Here is a 17,457-nt window from a genome sequence, read left to right as displayed (position 1 = left end):
GCATAGCTGCTGCACAGGAAAAGCTTCAGCCATGAGACTTCACACAGCTTCACCTAAGAATGAATGTTACCAAATGACATTTCTCCTCCCTACCTCTGCCGTGTGATAAAATAAGATAGAAATGACAGAAGTGAAGACCATGTGGGACATTAAAAAAATCCATGCAACAAAACATTTTTCTGAGTGAAAGGGAACGTTTCTATACATGAGCCTAAATGACACAGAGAAAGAGGAAGCCACCCATCTGTCAGTTGTCAGGAAACTGCAATAAAATACTACATTTGAAGCTACCGATATGAGCTTAAATTCATGTCTATATTAAAATCTCTAACCTAAACCAGAGTGGGAGTTGTAAAACATCCTATAAAGTTTAATTTGCATTACTAGCAACCACAGTATCATACAAGAAAACCTGACCTAAATATACACAGCAGGTCAAACTGTGGGTAAACATTTTGAAGTGCTACAAAAGCCTTTACAGTGCCTCTTATAACCTCAGATCAACAGGATTATCCATTAGTACTTTTTAAAAGAACCTACTGTGCTTTAGCAAGATACAGTATACAGCTCTATACTGTGATGTCTGACCTTACATGGTAGCAGGGGTAGAATCTCTATTCAGAGTCACAGTTGCAATGTTTTCAATGTATAGTAGTATTCTTTCTTATTCTGACAATTTGATTAAAATTCACAAAGAGCTGAGGAGCTCATGCTGAAGTAAAGTGCTTTCAATATCTGAAACTCTATAGTAAATTACTTCTCCAACAGAGCAACTGTACTTACATCAATATCCTCTTGGGTAAAAGTTTCTGGATCTTCTCCCATCATGTTGGCTAAATGTCTCTTTCCTAGGTTGAACTCTTCAATCTGTTTTTTAATAAATGCCTCCGTGTACTTTTCAGGTCCTGAGGCTCCTACATTTTTCCTCTGCACTGCTGTAGTGGTATAGATTAGCCTTAATGTCTAACAAAAAAGAAAAAAGAAAAGCGAGAGATTTATTTTATATTTTTGGCACAGTGAGCTCTAAATAAAATGAATAGTACACAAGCCACTCATACCTGTAAGAAGATTCAACACATTATTGTAGTAAGTTAGAAAAGGCAGTATTACTCATGAAACCGTTTACTTCCAATTGATTAATGCCCATAGAGATAAATACATTCTAAAAGTTGAACATTTTCACACATTACAATTAATTCAGAAGATTTTTCTGATGGAAAGAAACGTAGTTTCATTTTGGGAACACCCAGCAAAACAGCACTGATCAACAAATGCAGTCTTGAAAGAAAATCAAAATCTAGCAGCACATAAGCAGATTTTGCCTTCATCTAAAAGCATCCCATACAAAGTACGAACAGAATCTGTGGGGTAGCTCTCTAATGGCTTTCAGGAGCATATGGCCGCACAAATACTGCTAAAGGCTCTGGAAAGGCGAGGGAGTTCACAATGCCAGAATGGTTCCTTAAGCTATTTCACCATCTCAGGCAGAACAATTAGAAAAATAGGACGGTAGTTCTCACCAGCAAATACTACTGAGCATTGTTCCAGCTCAGAAATCATATCTCAGGGGACAGTTACCTTTTGATCTTTGTGGGATGCAGGTTTGGTTTTATTTCTCTCAAGACAATCAGTAGTTAAGGTGACGAATTTCAACCAAACCCTCTGCCAGACAAACAGGAGCTTCACTGACAGAGCTGTAATGTCCCAAGGCTGGCCTAGTGCCAAAATTATGCACTATTTTGTCTCTCCAACATCAGTATTAAAGTCCTCTGCAGCTTAATTATTTGACAAACTGAATGAGAGCTGATTATTTGTGTGGTCTTCTGTGGGCAGGGGCAGAGCGGGAATCACAAGAAAAGAAAGTATGTGTGGGACAAAAGCAGAGACAGAAAAATAATCAATTCTGAATCAGAAAAATGCCCAGTTCTATTTGCCAGATAGTACCTCAAAACACCTCTCTCCAGCCCCTCCAACGTGCCACAGCTTGGCTTTGTAGGCAGCCAGTGCAGTTTCACAAGGCAGAGCGAGCCCATCTCACAGCCCACACCTACTAGCACTCCTTGCTCCACTCCCTTCACTCACCCTGTGCCAGCTCTGGCACTTGGACTCTTCTGCAAGCCAGCTCAGCTCCCTACATGCGGCAGAACACTGACTTCCAACAAGTGGCCAGTTCTCAGCTGAGCGGGTAAGTCTGAGCAGTTCAGAGAAGGCTCTGAGGAGAGCCAAAGCTGACACGAGAAGACGGCTGAACCACACAACCCTGAGCAAGGAAGCAGAGGGAGAGTCCTCTCTTTCCTTTCTTTCAGCAAATTATTAAACTGCCTTTGCTGCTCCTGGAGCTGCAGCCTCAGTCTACCTTTAGCCAAACATTAAAACCCAAACACATGCAACAAAGTGAACTAGTTAGGGTTCTTATTATAAAGGAACAGAATAAAGCTAGTATTTGAAATTATTAAATGCCCATGTCATGCAAAGTGTCTTCTCCAGACCACAATTTAGACGTGCTCACCATTTTGATGGATTTTACCATTCTAAGTTAAGCTAGTATGAATAGCATAAAAAACTTGCTGTCTTCCTGTAACTAATACAACAGTAATCTTCAAACCCATTTATAACCGCAGTGATACAAACACACAACTCATCAAAACAAGATTACACGGATATATTTGCAAGGTAAACACTACAGCAGATCAAACTTCCACCTTCTGTTAGCAACATGAGTTAGCTTACATGAACTTCTCCTGTGACTAGAAGCTTTGGGTATTCTGTATTACACTTTCAACTCCTACGTGAACAGGAAATAAAACACGGCTTTTCTTATACTTTTGCAGAGCCTAGGTGGTATTTTGGACATCTGACAGCCCAGGATAGGCTGGCTGGTCCAATGCATCTAATTGGCTGCACATAAGTAAGTGTAAAGCTATTCAGGATCCATTTACCCGTCCACCATTGTCTCAGGCTTAATATACAAAATCTGACAACCCCACCTAAAATTTCGATTTGGAATAAAAACGACAATAGCCTGCCTTAAACCTATGCACACCACATACCTGTGCTGCAGGATAGGTTCTGTGAATTCAGTAAGGTTTGATATAGCAGGTAAGGTAATCCCTGAATAACAAGGTCACACGAGATGGAAAGAACTGACCCTCTATGCTTTTACACCCTGATATAAAGATATGCCCCCCCAAGGCACATACCTCAGAAAAGTAACCAATACTTCTGCCAGAAAAGATTTAAAAACATCTCCAAGACAGAATTTGTTGCTGAAGAGCCTGTTGTTGCTTTGTTTTCTCCAAAGTTTATATGTATCACATGCAATGCTAGTCCTGGTTTGCCCCTTCTTTTTTTTATATTCATGTTTTCTGTGAAGTTACATTGACATATACAGAATTAAAAGAAAAATAATCAAAAATTTAAATTTACACATTTTCCACAGGCAAGGCTCTGATGATTTCCTTAGAAAGCAGTAAGGAAAGCAGAGGTATCTGCATATTCCCTATTCTTCTCTCCTAGTCACTCCTCAGGAAAGAATTCAATTCATCTTCTGTCTTACTTGTCTTAATAGTAACTAATTATTTGTAATTCATGTTAATGAACATATGATTCCTTATTACTTGGTCCAAAATTGCTTTCTCTCTGCTATGCTTTAAACAGAATACTTTAAAGTTAAAGATTGCTTTCTTTTATTCCTGTCAATTTCTATTGTAATTTTCTCATTTTTGTCCTCCTTCCCTCAAGCTATTCATATTCTTCCCTAGTTTCAATTCGTCACTAATCAAAAGTCCCTGGACACACAAACTGTTCATAATTAGAAAACAGCCTCTTATGCAAATTAATATCTATTGTATTGGGTACCTCTTCTGGGATAAGAGTACTATTTCATGGGTGGTACAGGCAAGAACTGCAAAGCACAGCTAGATGCTTCTGGCATTTCAGTCAAACAGGAAAGCACGCTCCTCTACTTTCTAGAGGAAACCATAAAGGTTTGCATTCACTTCTACATATTTCCTAAAGCATTACTGCAGACAGAAGCCTCATCATTACTTAAATAATAATGTTTATTAACAGTACTCCTGAAATAACAGCCTCTTCCACCAGGATAGAGGGGAAAGGAAAGCCTTTACTTCTGCACCCAACTCCTTGGTATTGTCTCACCTCCTGACTTCTTCCTGAGCAACCTAGCTTGGCAAATCCTGATTTTCCAGGGAGACCGTAAATTTATAGAAAATCAGCTTATGTAAAATTTGCCATAGGAAAAAAAAAAAGCAAGCATTTTCAGACAACTTCAACTTCTGTGGCCTATTTTTTCCAAGAAGAGAAAGAACTAGGACTTGTCTGTTTACTCCTCCTGTTCATTTTGCCATTTTGGAGTCATATGCATATAAAATCAACACGTATCACTAACAGAAGAATCAAGATGTCTGTACTTTTGGAATGGGAGGAAAGAAGAATTGGAGACAGGAGGGTTGAATTTAAGAATAAACGTTGCCTCTTTCACAACATGACATAGTTACACAGATTGAGGACAACACCAAACGATGTGGCAGGCATGCAGTTTCACCATTTTCATGCTGCTTCCATGCTCTAAGCTGGCAGGCTTCAACCATCTCCTCTTCCAAAGCCATGCAGCACACCAAAAAATCTGTACTAAAAAGTTATCTTTGGAATAAAGCTTCCCTAGGAGACACAGAGCTGGAGGTGTTTAACCACAAAAGCATGCAGGACTACAGCTGCCCTGTGTCCACTGCTCTGATTACTGGCACAGCTAGTGCTACTTAACCCAGTAGACATTGAAGATACAAACACTGGCCCTCTAGTCACTTGTTGCACAAGAAAAAACATCTATTATGTAGCAATCATACAGAATGTAAATGCGTGGACCCATCTCCAGTTTCTAAAGAATTACTTTTTGTTCAGTGGACAAGTTGTGGCTTTCCGGTGTTTAGACCAGTATTTACGGAATCTCAGATTCCATTCAGCCTACAAACTAATTAGGTAAGCCAGTATCAGGTTTATGTTTTAAGAAGCATTTCGTAAAACACATCAGAAAGTATGACAAGGTGTCAGCAAATATGCTTAACTGATTTTATATTATCTTTATACTTAATTTCAAAAAGTACTTCATCAGAAAAAACCTCTCAAAATGAAGTCTCTTGAGAGGTTAACTGTAAAACGGCATTTCCCCACCCAGAAAAATTCTACTTTCTGTGCATATTTGACCAAATCTATGTATTAAGTTTTGCTTATACTGTGTACTATGGAAATAAAAGATAGTAAATGTATAGATACATGGCAAGTGTCAGAGGTGCATAACAGGGAACATAATTTAGATCCAGTTGTTCTGAAGCACAAGGAATCAAATATTAACAGGCTCTTCGACTTTAGCTTAGTAACAGCTGCAGGAAAAAGCTACTCTATTCCAAGTATGTAGTCCTGAAAGACCATCACCAAAGTTCTATCATCTTCTTTTGATATCAGTACATATACCATCCACAGTGATTTAGAGAAAATACCCGACCCAATCAAATTAAACAGCGTGTATGGCACTCTGTACTTCTCTGTTGAGAACAGCTATTCAAACACATTGGAAGTGACTGACAGTAACTAAGCCAGATCTTTTTTTTTTTCTTTATAAATTGTGCTAAATCTCTGCAGTTTGCTTATTAGAATAATAAGAAACTAAACCTGTTGCTCAGTCAAAGCTAAGGGAACTGGAATTACGAAGCTTCTCTCCCATTTCCTCTCTCAACACCAGACACTTTCAAATGCAAAAAAAAAAAAAGGCAAGAAATAGTTAAACTGTTTCCCCCACTAAGATAGCCAAGAAGTAATGACCTAAACAAGAGATTTTTAAGATAGGCATCATAAGAAGTTCCTTAACAGTAAGGACAGGTAAATGCTTAATATAAGAAACAGTTACAGCAGGTCAGAACAAGGGTACATCAACTTATTGCCCTGTCCTCAACAGCAGCCAGGCATGGGCACAAGGAGAGGAGAAAGAAGTAGTAGTAATTTTCCCAGGACACTTCCCCAGTTTCCAGCAATCTGTGATTCAAAGACATGCTGATATCTTGTTTTTAACAGTCCTCATTGGAATTTTCTTCCAAGTTCCTTACGTTGCTTTTTGTATTCACACAACTGCTTGGTATACTGAATATCCTCATTGAATACTTCCACAGGTTAACCACACCTAATGGAAAGAACAGTCTCTTAAGTTTCCTGAGCCCTTGCCTCCCATTTGTTCCCTTCATATCCCTTAGTTCACAGTTAGATGATTTGTATATAGCTATAGGCTTAGGTACCTGGGGGCAGGAGGAGTAGATAGATGATCTCTCAAAGCCCCTTCCAGCCCTACCTTCTACAGTGACTCCTCCTCCGAGATCATTTCCTTACTTACAACACAAATAATTTTCAGCTCAAACTCAAGCAGATGCCTAGCCAGGAAAATGAAGCTAGAATCATAACCATACCTTTGATGCAGGACAACCAAAGCAACATAAACTATTCCAACCGAGAACAAAATCAAGCATTTGCACATTTTCAGCCCTATTCTCTTTCTCATTCTGCACAACTTAGCCGTGTGTACTTCTGAGTGATGCACAGAGTACTACCCGCACAAGCACCAGGTCTGTATCCCTAAATGGGTAAAGTTAACCTAGAAGTAACCAATATAAACAGCTCAGATTGTTCCTTCCAGCATTACCTCTCATTTCCTCACTGCATCTACCTTCTGTGACCCCACGGTTTGGTTGAGTTCAGCCACCCAACAGGTCTTCGGCCCTTACTCTCCTGAATTACTTTGTAACTATAAAGTGTCACCAGCATGCCTTTTTATCCACTTGCTGGTCACTGATTAAATAAATATACATGTGTATGAAATACCACCGCACGGACACAGTGGCTGCCCACAACACTGGCAGCAGCTACGCTTTTTAACTGAGCGGTGACCGGCCGAACACCAGTACCTCCCAACGCAGACAGGCAACGCCGGTCGGTCAGAAGTCACTGCACTCCCGGTGCTCGTTTCTCTCCCCATGCGGGAACTGGGAGGCTTCATTCCCTACTCACCTGCTGACCAAACACCAGTCGAGATCATCAACCTCAAAAACTACCATGTCAAGGTACCTGATTTCTGCGTTGGCTGCGGTCTCGAGATGACTGTTAATTCTAGCGCTATAAACACGTCAGGGCTTAACCACGCTTCCGCGAGAAGTAACGGCGGCGCCCGGGAGGCTGACCCGCCCGCCAGCGCCGCCGCGCCGGCCCCGCGCACAGGCCGCTGCCTCGGGGACCGGGCCGCCGCCACATCCCGGCCCAACCGGCGCCTCCGAGCCGAGCGCGGGGTCACCCCGGCAGGGACACAGACAACTCCCCGCCCTCCCCCACCCCACCTTCCCCCTTCCCGCCCGCCTGCGGTGGCCGCGGGAGGAGCCGCAGGGCACAAAGCAGGCGGCACCCGCTCGCTCGCTGGGCGGCGGGGAAGGGGCCCGGCCCGGCCCGGCCCGGCTCGGCTCTCACCTGGGCGCGCGGCCCGCCCGGCGCCGCCACGCTCCACCGGCCGCCCAGCCGCAGCACGCGCCCCACGGCAGCCGCCATGGCCCCGACACGCCGCCCCGGCCGGCAGCGGAGGGCACGGCGCGGCAGGGCCCGGCGCCACCGATTGGCGGGCGGGGCCAGAGGGGCGGGGCCGAGAGCCGCGCCTGCGCACTGCCCCCCCCCCGCCCTGCCCCGCGCCGCCCGGCCCGCCTGGCGCTGCAGCCGCTCGGCGCTGTGGCCGGGCCGCGGCCGCGGGGGAGGGGGCCGCGGGCGCGGTATCGGAAAGTATTTAAAAGGTAAAACACATCAGCACTGTTAGCGTTCGGCCTGATCTCTGAAATGGTGGTTCACAATTGGCATTATGGTTGTACTGTGGACGTGGTCAGTGGTAGGCGCCGGGCGTGTGCCAGTCACCTGAGGTGGACTCTGCTCTGGTGAACCCCCCTCTGAAAGAAAAGACTAAAAACCAAGGCTCCTGTTCCAGCAGGTAGGGTTGGAAATTGCAGCATGTCTGGAGAGTTGTAGCAGAAAGCATATTTCACCCTAGCACTGGGGGCGGGGGGGGGGGGGGGGGGGCATGGAAAAAATGGTATTTTTTTAGAGATGCAGCAGTTGTCACTTGCTGAGGGGGGGCTGGTATCAGTGCTGTCACCTGCCACGGTGATAATAAAATCTAGATGCTGAACCCTGAGAGCTTGACAGTTTTCATCGTTTCCCTGAGTTGCATAGTATATACCCTTAGAGGTGACTGGATTTTGGCAGTAGTGTTTTCTAGCACAGAAAATGTGGAAATTAATTAAAAACTTAATTTTAAAAGTTCTACCTTAGATGTATTGGGACCTTCTCTTTAGGAACAGTTATTATTTGAGAGGAAGTTCTAGAAGTGAATCTCTGCTTTTCCTGGTTGGTTTTTCTTTTCACTTTTTCACAAGTGGCTCTCGCCTCCCCCCATGCAGACGTGAGTATGTTTTCCTCCCTGGGATGTGAAAGAGAGTATAAGAAAATTGGCCATGGGCAAGGGAAGTCATCCACGTGGGGAGGTTGAGTAGAAGCCACCTGGAAAGGCGCGTTTATTCTTGCGGTTACCAACTGTGGAAATGAAAGCGTCAGTAGCTTTATTGACATGGATGCGTGCAAGGGAATGCAATGAACACTACACCAAAGGAGAGCAGTGGAGTGTCTCTCCTGTGCACACCTGGACAAGAGCTGGGAACCACAGCTGCACTTTCACTCACAGGGTGCATAGGGATGGCATTTGGTTCTCAGCTGTTTCTCTGAAAGCAAAAAAGGGGGTTGGGTTAAGGTCACAGTCCCGCTGACCTACTTCCAGGAGCAGCCAGCAGAGCTGAAAGAGATGGAGAACACCAGAGATGGTACAGCCTCCTCAAGGCCTGTGGTGAATCTCATCTGCCATCTGTCACCCCATGACTTGGCTTTGTTCAGCAGCAGAGCACCATCCTCACCATGCTGAACAATTGTTACCTCTCACCCCTGCCAGCACTACAGAAACAAAGCACCGCTAGAGTGAGCAGTTTTCATTTCCCACATGTAATTAATTGTCAATTGAACTTGAGGAGCAGGGCCACCTATAAAATATCCTCCACTTACACTTGGAAACTGGTTGATGTAAATCCAACTCCCTTGACCCCCTAAATATATCTATTCTTATGCCTACTGTGAAAAAATCCTAAATGCTTTTTCAGTCTGCAGCACGTTTTCAGTGATGTGACAGTTCATATAGTCCATGGTTTCAGTCTAAAGTTACAAATTATTCTCATGAATTGCTGAATGGAGACCTTAGTATATGTGGAGTCCAGCCATTTAACGACAAGGGCCATGTTGTGTGTCTTGGATCTTTAGAGTCGTCAGCCCTTAGAAATTAATGGCTGCCCCTTCGAGATGGAAGATTTTTGCACAAATACCAGGTGTATTTCCCAGCCATCCTGCTGCTGCCAAATTTAGTTGGGCTTGCTTGTCGCTGGAAGACACTTGTGCAGAGATGCCTCAGTGACTGGTTTCTAGACTGATTGTATAGCCAAGAACTAGTGCTTGTAGTTATTACTTGGGATGCTTTGAAGAAAATGTACTTCCACAGTGGGCATGGCTAATGTGTCCCAAAAAGATTCCTTCTAGTGGAAAGATTGCCACTTCTGCTCAAGTGGCAGGAATCTGGGTTTGCCAGTTCAAAATCAGGTTTTAGCACAAGCCAAGGTAAGATAAAAATGAACGGAAGTTATTTACATGCTCAACCACCTGCATCCCGTATCTCTGTCAGAAGTTTGAGACAGAGGTGGAGGGAAATGCAAGAAAACCGTGTTTAATCTACTTACCTCAAGATTAACTCCAAAGGACTTTTTCTATCTCTGCATTTAGTTGACAGACAGTAGATGCTTACCTAATCCATGCAAACTACCCCAGTGCTTTGCTAAGCCCTCTGTGGATCTTTAGTCTCTTGTGTGGCAGGAATGTTCTTTTTGAGCCCAGCTGGGCAACATTCAGCTCTGGGGATCTGCTCAAATTGTGAACCTAATTATCCATATAGTCATGCAACTTGTTCGTTGTGCTCTATGCAATCACATACTGGGGACTGTTGCCTGCAGCACATTACCTGCTTTTGTTTTAAGACTTAGGTAATGAGGGTAAGCATATAATTTGGGATGATAAAAGTTTTGGAGTGCTGTCTTTGAGGGATGGCCTGACATTAAGAAAATGGTGCTTTTGTGTGGGCCCTGAGGTTTCTGAAATGAAAAGTCACTGAATGTGAAATAAGGAAACCAGGCTGAGCCTGCCATGTGCATCGGTCAGGGGACAGCCTGAGGGGCACATCTGTAGTATATGCAAATTCTTGAACACAAACCTAAGGCTGAGCTTCAGTCCAAATTTGCTGATTGCTTACATTACCAGCCTACATGCGGACAGTCCTGCAGCGAGATTTTGGGTATCCTTTCGTAATGTAGATTTGTAGATAGCATGAGTTCAGGTTACTGGTATGGGTAATGTGAAAACCAGTTGCCTGAGGAACAGGTATCCCAGTGGCACTGATGGAGATGTATCTCCAGCTCACTGCCCCATAGATGCAGACAAGAAGGTGGCAAGGATGGCAGTACTGGGTCAGACCAAAGGTCCATTGAGTGTGATGGCTTCATTCTACCAGTGGCTAATGATAGGTGCTTACAGAAGAGTAGAAAGGCAGGGCAAATGTACAGAGGTGTTTCCCTGATAAAGTCTTCTGACCTGCAGTGAGCTGAAGGCAGTATCTTAGGCTTCCACATACAAAAAACTGGCACAGGAGAAGAGGGCAAGGACTTCATGGAGAATCTAGCAGGATCTGCTGCCATGCAACAGAACAAGCTAACCAGCAGCCGAGAGGGTGGGACTCCGTGAACCAGAAGACAAAGCACATAGTTGTAGGAAAGTTAAAACTTCTCAGGATGCCATAATTAAATCCACTTCTGAAGAGATGCCTACGTTTTTCAGGGTTTTCCCTAAACAGAAATAAAAGAGTACATTTGGTTTTGAATTCTGAACTAAACTTATTCTTATAAACTATTCTCTGTTCTGTTTCCCCTGTGCCTTTCTTCCTCAGGCTGTAAGTATTTTGGCTGACGTTCTGGGGCACCTGTGCCAAAAAAAGGGACAGCAATCACCAGTGCTTGTCCAGGGACTGCGTGGTTGGGTGGCAGAGCCTGAGGATGCTAGGCAGAGCATCCACATGCTGAGAACATTACTCAAAGCCTAGCCAGGGGCATTGTCTGGATTCTCGTTAGACCCAGAAAAATTTAGGAACACCTGAGTCCAGTGTTCAACAACAAACGAGTTCTTGGCTAGGGAGAGCACTGGAGAAGGGTGGCTTGACAAAAAGCTTTGTGTTTCAGAAGCTGATCAGTATGTGTTTGGGAAAAACAAAATGCATGTTAAAAATGTGGAGAATTCAGCAGTATTTTAACTCTGTTCCAGTTAAGTAATTTATATATACTTTATGGCTTGTGTGTGCTTTTTGACATAGAAATTGTTCTGCATTGATCTTTTTCATCACTATTGAAAGGCTTGAGGCTGATATATCCAGAAGTCATGCTTTCGTAAAAGCACACACATAAATTTTGTTTTAAAAAGCTAGTAATAAGAACCATTTCATTGCACCTACTTTTCTTCAAACGTAGAGCAAGCACGCTCCATTTCATGGACTGCATACTCTAGCTACCTAAGGGTTGTCAATTATGATACACTATAAAAGGCACAGCACTTAGGGGGCTGTCAACCAATTCTGCTGTGAGAGAGATTTTTTATTCCAACAGTATTTATCAAATATAAAATTAAAACAAATTTACATGACAACACCAAATACAGAGGTATCATATTTCGTTTTATAGTTAAGTGCTTTGGCTTTGGATTGAGCACAGAGTTGGTAAAGATAAATCAAAAATAGCCAGAGATCTTTGCTTGTAAAGCAGTGCCCCCTGTTTTGTTCCTTCCTACAGCTTTCCTTCTCCATGAAGGAAGATGTTACCCAGTTCTTCACTGTACTTTGGATCACAGCCGTGCATCTGTTTTGTCTTTTCTTCACAGTCTGAGGGTTGTTGGTTGGGGGAGTTTTCCACAGCTTACGGCTATCATTGAGCACTGCAAGGCATTTTGGGGAGCATTCTTTTCTGCAGTATTATATTCCAGCTCTGCCATAATTTATGTGGTCAAGTAACCCCCATTGAATTTACAAACAGAAAGAAAGAGAACTTGTATGGTTCTAATGTGGAGGCATCTGAAGATAGTTTTATTCCACATGGATGCCAGAGTCAGCCCAAAGAGATCCAAGTGCAGTGTCTGGGCCTATTTTTAGTTGGCAAGTGCTTTTAGACTATGTAATGTGTCTTTGTCATTTGTCTACCATACGCTTTGCCTCCATATGTTTATCTCTGTTGCTATTGCTGATTCAGTATTTCAATAATAGAATCATTTTGAGCTGTTCTTTACGCTAGGGTTTGCATCAGACTTTTTTGTATCTGTATAATTAAGACTAATGTCATTACTGATTCTAGCAGCAACTTTGAGTCAGAGCTGACATTATATCCAGAAGCTGTGCCTATACTGCTAAGTCAAAGCAGCCTAAGGTCTGGCCTAGAGATGGAGTGACCTTGATGGAGTCACATCAGCACTGATTAGGGCCACCTTCCCTGTATGGCAGGGCTGCTTGGAACAGCCAAAAATAGAACCAGAAATACAAATTATCTCCTCCATCCATAGACACAAAGCAGTAGTAGTTTTATCTCTTCATCACACAGAAGGAAATTTATTGCTATTCCCATTACTGAACCTGTTCAGATTTATAAACTTTTCATTATTGATTTTTTCTAAGTACTTGAGACATACATATATTCAGAATAAATAGAGGAAAAAAGTAGTTTTTCAAAATGTGTGTTCTTCCCAAGATTCATGTTTAGATAGAGAGTAGACACTGTAAGTCCTGTCTACCTTGCAGATAACAAAAGTACATCTCAGAGCGTGCCCTCCTGGGACAATGCATGGAGTTTGGCAACGTACAGTTTATGGATGCTGCTGGAGGTTGTGAACTCCATCTGTATCTTTGTCAGACTGCAAGCTCCATTTTGGTTTTAAGGCTGGGATGCACCTTCCTGTGGCCTCATGTCTTTCCTGCTGGATTAAAATTCATGCAGAGTGCCTGACAGTCAATGGCTAAGCACTATCCCGTAGAGTGCTGTGGTCCCAGACACTAAGTTACTCCTGCTGAGGAGGCCCGTTGTTAAGGATGTAGTCACCTTGGCCACAAGCTACTCTGGCAGGAGACTGCGTTCATGTGCTGAAAGCTGGATGGGAGCTATAAAGTTAAAGAATAAAAGTGGTCCTCTCTGTGTCTTTGGAGCTCAGGAAATGGCAGATCCAGCACCTAACACTTTTCCATACTTCTTGGAGATGCTCTAAAGAGGACAGAATGGTTATTCAGAATTAAATTTCTTCTTCCCTTAAAATGAAAATTATGACCAAAATACTAGCCAATTGAGAGCTGAAAAGGAATCTTTAACTTTAGCAGGCTTTGAACCAGTCTGTGAATAATGAAACACAAGAAAGTAAGACTTAAAAGATTTCAGGTTTTAAAACAGCCATAGCAGCTGAAGCTTCTGAGTCATCAGGGCTTCCACAGGTGGTCTAAAAAAATACATACGGTGCATCTTTCACAGAAATAAAAAGGAAAGAGAATGACAAATAGAATCTGGATTAAGAAAAAAAAAACCACCAAGTACTGCTGTTACTTTCTGACCATTATATTCAAACAATAATCTGCAGTTTCTTGCTGTAGGACTCTTTACAGAAACAAGAAATTCATGTGCCTGTATTGAATCTATGTCAAGACTATAAAGCGCCCAGCAAAACCAAGTATCTAACATAATACAGATGTCTTCCCCCGATGTTCTGAGAAAAGAATTGATCATTCTTTTTGGTTTTTATCTTATTGCAGCAATGAGGCACTACCTACAGTCTACCCTGTGAGTGCCAATACCTGAAGACCCAGTCAGTGTGACACCTGGAAAAGATCCCTTCCTGTTGTTCTACTGCACAAGAAGAAGAGCTTAGTCCACAGCAGTCCTGTGTGGGTATGGTTGGAGGGGGAGGTAAGCACAGGAAGCTTCTTTAGCATTTGAACATCATTGCAAGAAGAGCTAACCTGAATGCAGAAGTAGTGCTCTGCTCTCCAAGAACTAGGCTGGTGCCTGGAAAATAGTTCCGCCTCCAGGCGTTTTATGCTAGCCTGGAGAGCCTGTCAACCACTGACCACTTTGGGCCAAGTTGCAACTGTGAGAAATAATCCTTAGAAGAATAGGAAATGCTATTGAATGCTTTCTTTTCTCAACCATCTGACCTGCAGGTAGAAAGGCAGTCTCTGTTTTGACATCTCTTGCTCTGCCATTTTCAATCATGAAAGAAAGCGCTTAAGAGGGCAAATGATGCAGTCTGGAGCTAACTTGTGAAATAGCACACATAATTAAGATTATTATAAGTATCAGTAGAAACTGCCTGAATCATCACCTCCTTACATGTGAGAATCTAATACTGCATGTCAGCCTAAATTTGAACATCTGCAGCAAACAACTGTATTGCTCAGATTATGATAGTTCTGTTTCAAAAAGGGAGGCAAAACAGGGGAGAGAAAGTTTGCAGATTTCGGAGGAAAAAAAGAGAAGGAATCTCCAACTTCTCTAAGCATAGTCACAAACTGACAGATGTACTTACTTATTGATGACACAAGTCGTGTCATTTATAACGTGCTGCCACAATCCAGCTGGACATGGTTGGCTGGCAGCAAATTATTGTGAACCTTATGGAGGTAAGTAGGCTCCAGCTTATTTTAAAGGATGCCAGACATGTAGTCTCTTTGGCCAAGCCTTCTCAGTCATTTATAAAGGTATATGGAAAGGTCAATATGTGCTTAGATATATATACAATGTGATTAAAACAGATCATATTAAATTATTTCAATTTACTTAAGTAAAAGCAAGGCAAAATAAAAAAGCTTGTTAAATATCTCTTGGCAGAGGACTTCACTGTCCCTTGGGATGTGTTTGCTAGTTTTCCAGTCTTCCGGATACATTAAAAAAAGAGAATCAAACAGGAATTTCATCAAAAGTTTCTGTTGGAATCTAGAGGTTGTGAGCAAATACGGAAAGAGATACACATTTTTTTAATGCAAGGAACCTTCAGAAAAAGATCTTCTTTAGAGTGGAGCTGTCAGGGAAAATATGATACTATTCAAAATTTAAAAATGCAGTTTCATACACTAAAAATAAAAGTGTAGAGGAGCCAATTACATGTAACTCTTGTGGGATCAATAGGATAGACATTTTTTTTCTTTGCCTCCCTTCTGTATGTCTGTGTGACTCTCCTATCAGTACTCTTTCCTCTACATTCTTATAAATCTAGCACTGAAACAGAACTTGAAGGCAAGTTTACTTACTTGTCTGCAATAGCTGACATCATTTGGTGTTTTGCTCTTTCATATGCTTCAGGGATAGCTCCATACTTTACTCATCTGCCTATACAGGCTTGACCTTACTGATTGGATTTGCCTGAGTCTGTGGAATGTATGACTCTGATCTTGTGGCTGCTGGATCAGGTCCTGGCTAGGTAGCTTTTATATGTTCATTTTCCTTGGATTTTCATTCTGCTAAAATAGGAGAACAAAAGGTGACCATGTGTTTAGCAGTTCTGGGACCAGCAACTGTTAAGAGCAGGACTTCAATCCCATTACAGACAAGTATCATTGCATGTGTGAGGTCTAAACAGCAGAATGATTAAGAAAGGTTACTTTTATTTTTAAATGTACTTTCCTGACAAACTGCTAATGTTGTCAGTCTTCAGGGGGAAAATACTGGGTTTAGATGCATTTGTCATAAAAGCTCTGATTCTGAAAATGCTCAAACAAACGAGTAACTTCACTCCTGTGAATAATATTGAAGGAGTTCCTTCATGGTTAGGTATTTGGTTATTGTTCCTGAATTAGAACTACTTTTTCTTGACATCAAAGTAAAGGATTGAGAGATACAGCTGGCAGAGATATTCCTTACATGCCTGGATCTATCCTTTTCCTACCACTTTTCTTGATAGGGCTATTATTCTTGTCTTGATACGGACATTTTCCCTCCTATCTTGTCAAGGCTATTCCTTCATCTTGACCTGATAATGATCTCTCTTAGTCAAACTGATAGAGTGTTTTAAGAATTACAGATGTGTACGTTACTTATAAATAAATCTTTCTGGTGAGGGATTTGTCTCAGTGCCATTTCAAACAATGGACTATACACTGAAGAACATGAAATTAAATGAGGAATTACTTGCTAAAGTGCACTCAGGATCGTACTCAGGTCACTTTGTAAACACCTTATTGGAGCCTGCAAACAGTTGGCCTCGCAATGAAGACCAGGGTTCTGAAAACAAAATTTATTTTACCTTTTTCCCTTTTAAATTTTCTGCAAATTATATGTTAATTGTTACTTTAAATTGTTTATTTAGGTCTATTTAAAGAGGTTTTTATACTCTGCCAGTATGTAATAGTCAAGCACATTCCAATTATTTTGAGAATATTCACAAACGCACATTAGTCTTCTTCTCAGATTAATGCAAATACTTGATGTACAAAATTGGAATTGTTTGAAATTCTTAAGAGAAAGCAAATTTTCATCTTCTCATGTTCACACTGGAAATTAGATGATAAATATTTCCCTTCTTCACTCCAGTAGTAGAACAAATCTGGCAAAATGAATCAACATATCTGAATGATTGTTCTCTTTTCAAATATTAGAGGACCTTAACAAACTCTCGGACCTTCTTTGCAATATTTGGTAAGTCTCTCAGTTAAGGTTGAGTTCTAGATGATGGTAATGTATGTGTTTTAGCTGTTAGAATACACAGAACAACTTGTCACTCTCACTGAGTAATGGCACTGCTGTTACTGGTAGTAAATATGGTATTCAGAAAAAAGGTAAGATTTAGGAATCTTCAGAAGTTAAGTTTAAGGTCAGTGAAGCAAATTAACAGAAATGTAGAGTGGAAGATTATAATAAAATTGAACATTAAAAACTGCATTTTTTTGAACCTGAAGCATTGGAATTGCGAACAGAAGCTGAAGAACAGTTATCTCCCCTGAGAAAAACAGATACCATTAATGAAGGCAGAGAATAATTGACTGAACATACTTGCAAAAATGGGGAGATTCTGTTCTCTTGAAATTCATTTTAGAACTTGAAATTCTGTTGAAATTCATTTCACAACTGAGCAAAGACTGCCATATTTCTTTAAAGAGCTTCTCACCTAGTAAACAAAGCTGTTGCCTTTAATGGCGCACACTATTAATGCGATGCACACCATTTCAAGGGGTGAATTCAAGAAGAGATTTCAAAACCACATCCTAAG

General features: G+C 41.8%; 1 protein-coding gene and 1 long non-coding RNA gene across 2 annotated transcripts in view; one reads left to right on the top strand and one right to left on the bottom strand.

Moving 5' to 3' along the window:
- Nucleotides 1-7,689, bottom strand: part of MRPS9 (mitochondrial ribosomal protein S9) — a 33,679-nt gene extending 25,990 nt beyond the window's left edge. Inside the window, exons 1-2 of the mRNA XM_055801937.1 lie at nucleotides 7,522-7,689; nucleotides 784-963 (exon numbers count right to left, since the gene is read on the bottom strand). Of these exons, the coding sequence (XP_055657912.1) occupies nucleotides 784-963; nucleotides 7,522-7,599 (258 nt within the window). The 5' untranslated portion in view covers nucleotides 7,600-7,689. The remainder of the gene's footprint in view (nucleotides 1-783; nucleotides 964-7,521) is intronic.
- A 34-nt stretch (nucleotides 7,690-7,723) lies between these two features.
- LOC114011434 (uncharacterized) overlaps nucleotides 7,724-17,457 on the top strand; it is a 32,743-nt gene continuing 23,009 nt past the window's right edge. The window contains exons 1-2 of the long non-coding RNA XR_003553323.2: nucleotides 7,724-8,026; nucleotides 14,009-14,162. This is a non-coding gene — a long non-coding RNA (uncharacterized LOC114011434). The remainder of the gene's footprint in view (nucleotides 8,027-14,008; nucleotides 14,163-17,457) is intronic.

The sequence above is a fragment of the Falco peregrinus genome, chromosome 4 (genome assembly GCF_023634155.1).
Source record: "Falco peregrinus isolate bFalPer1 chromosome 4, bFalPer1.pri, whole genome shotgun sequence".
NCBI classification, from domain to species: domain Eukaryota; kingdom Metazoa; phylum Chordata; class Aves; order Falconiformes; family Falconidae; genus Falco; species Falco peregrinus.
Note: the sequence above shows the minus strand (reverse complement) of the source record. Positions and strands in the feature narration are given on the sequence as shown.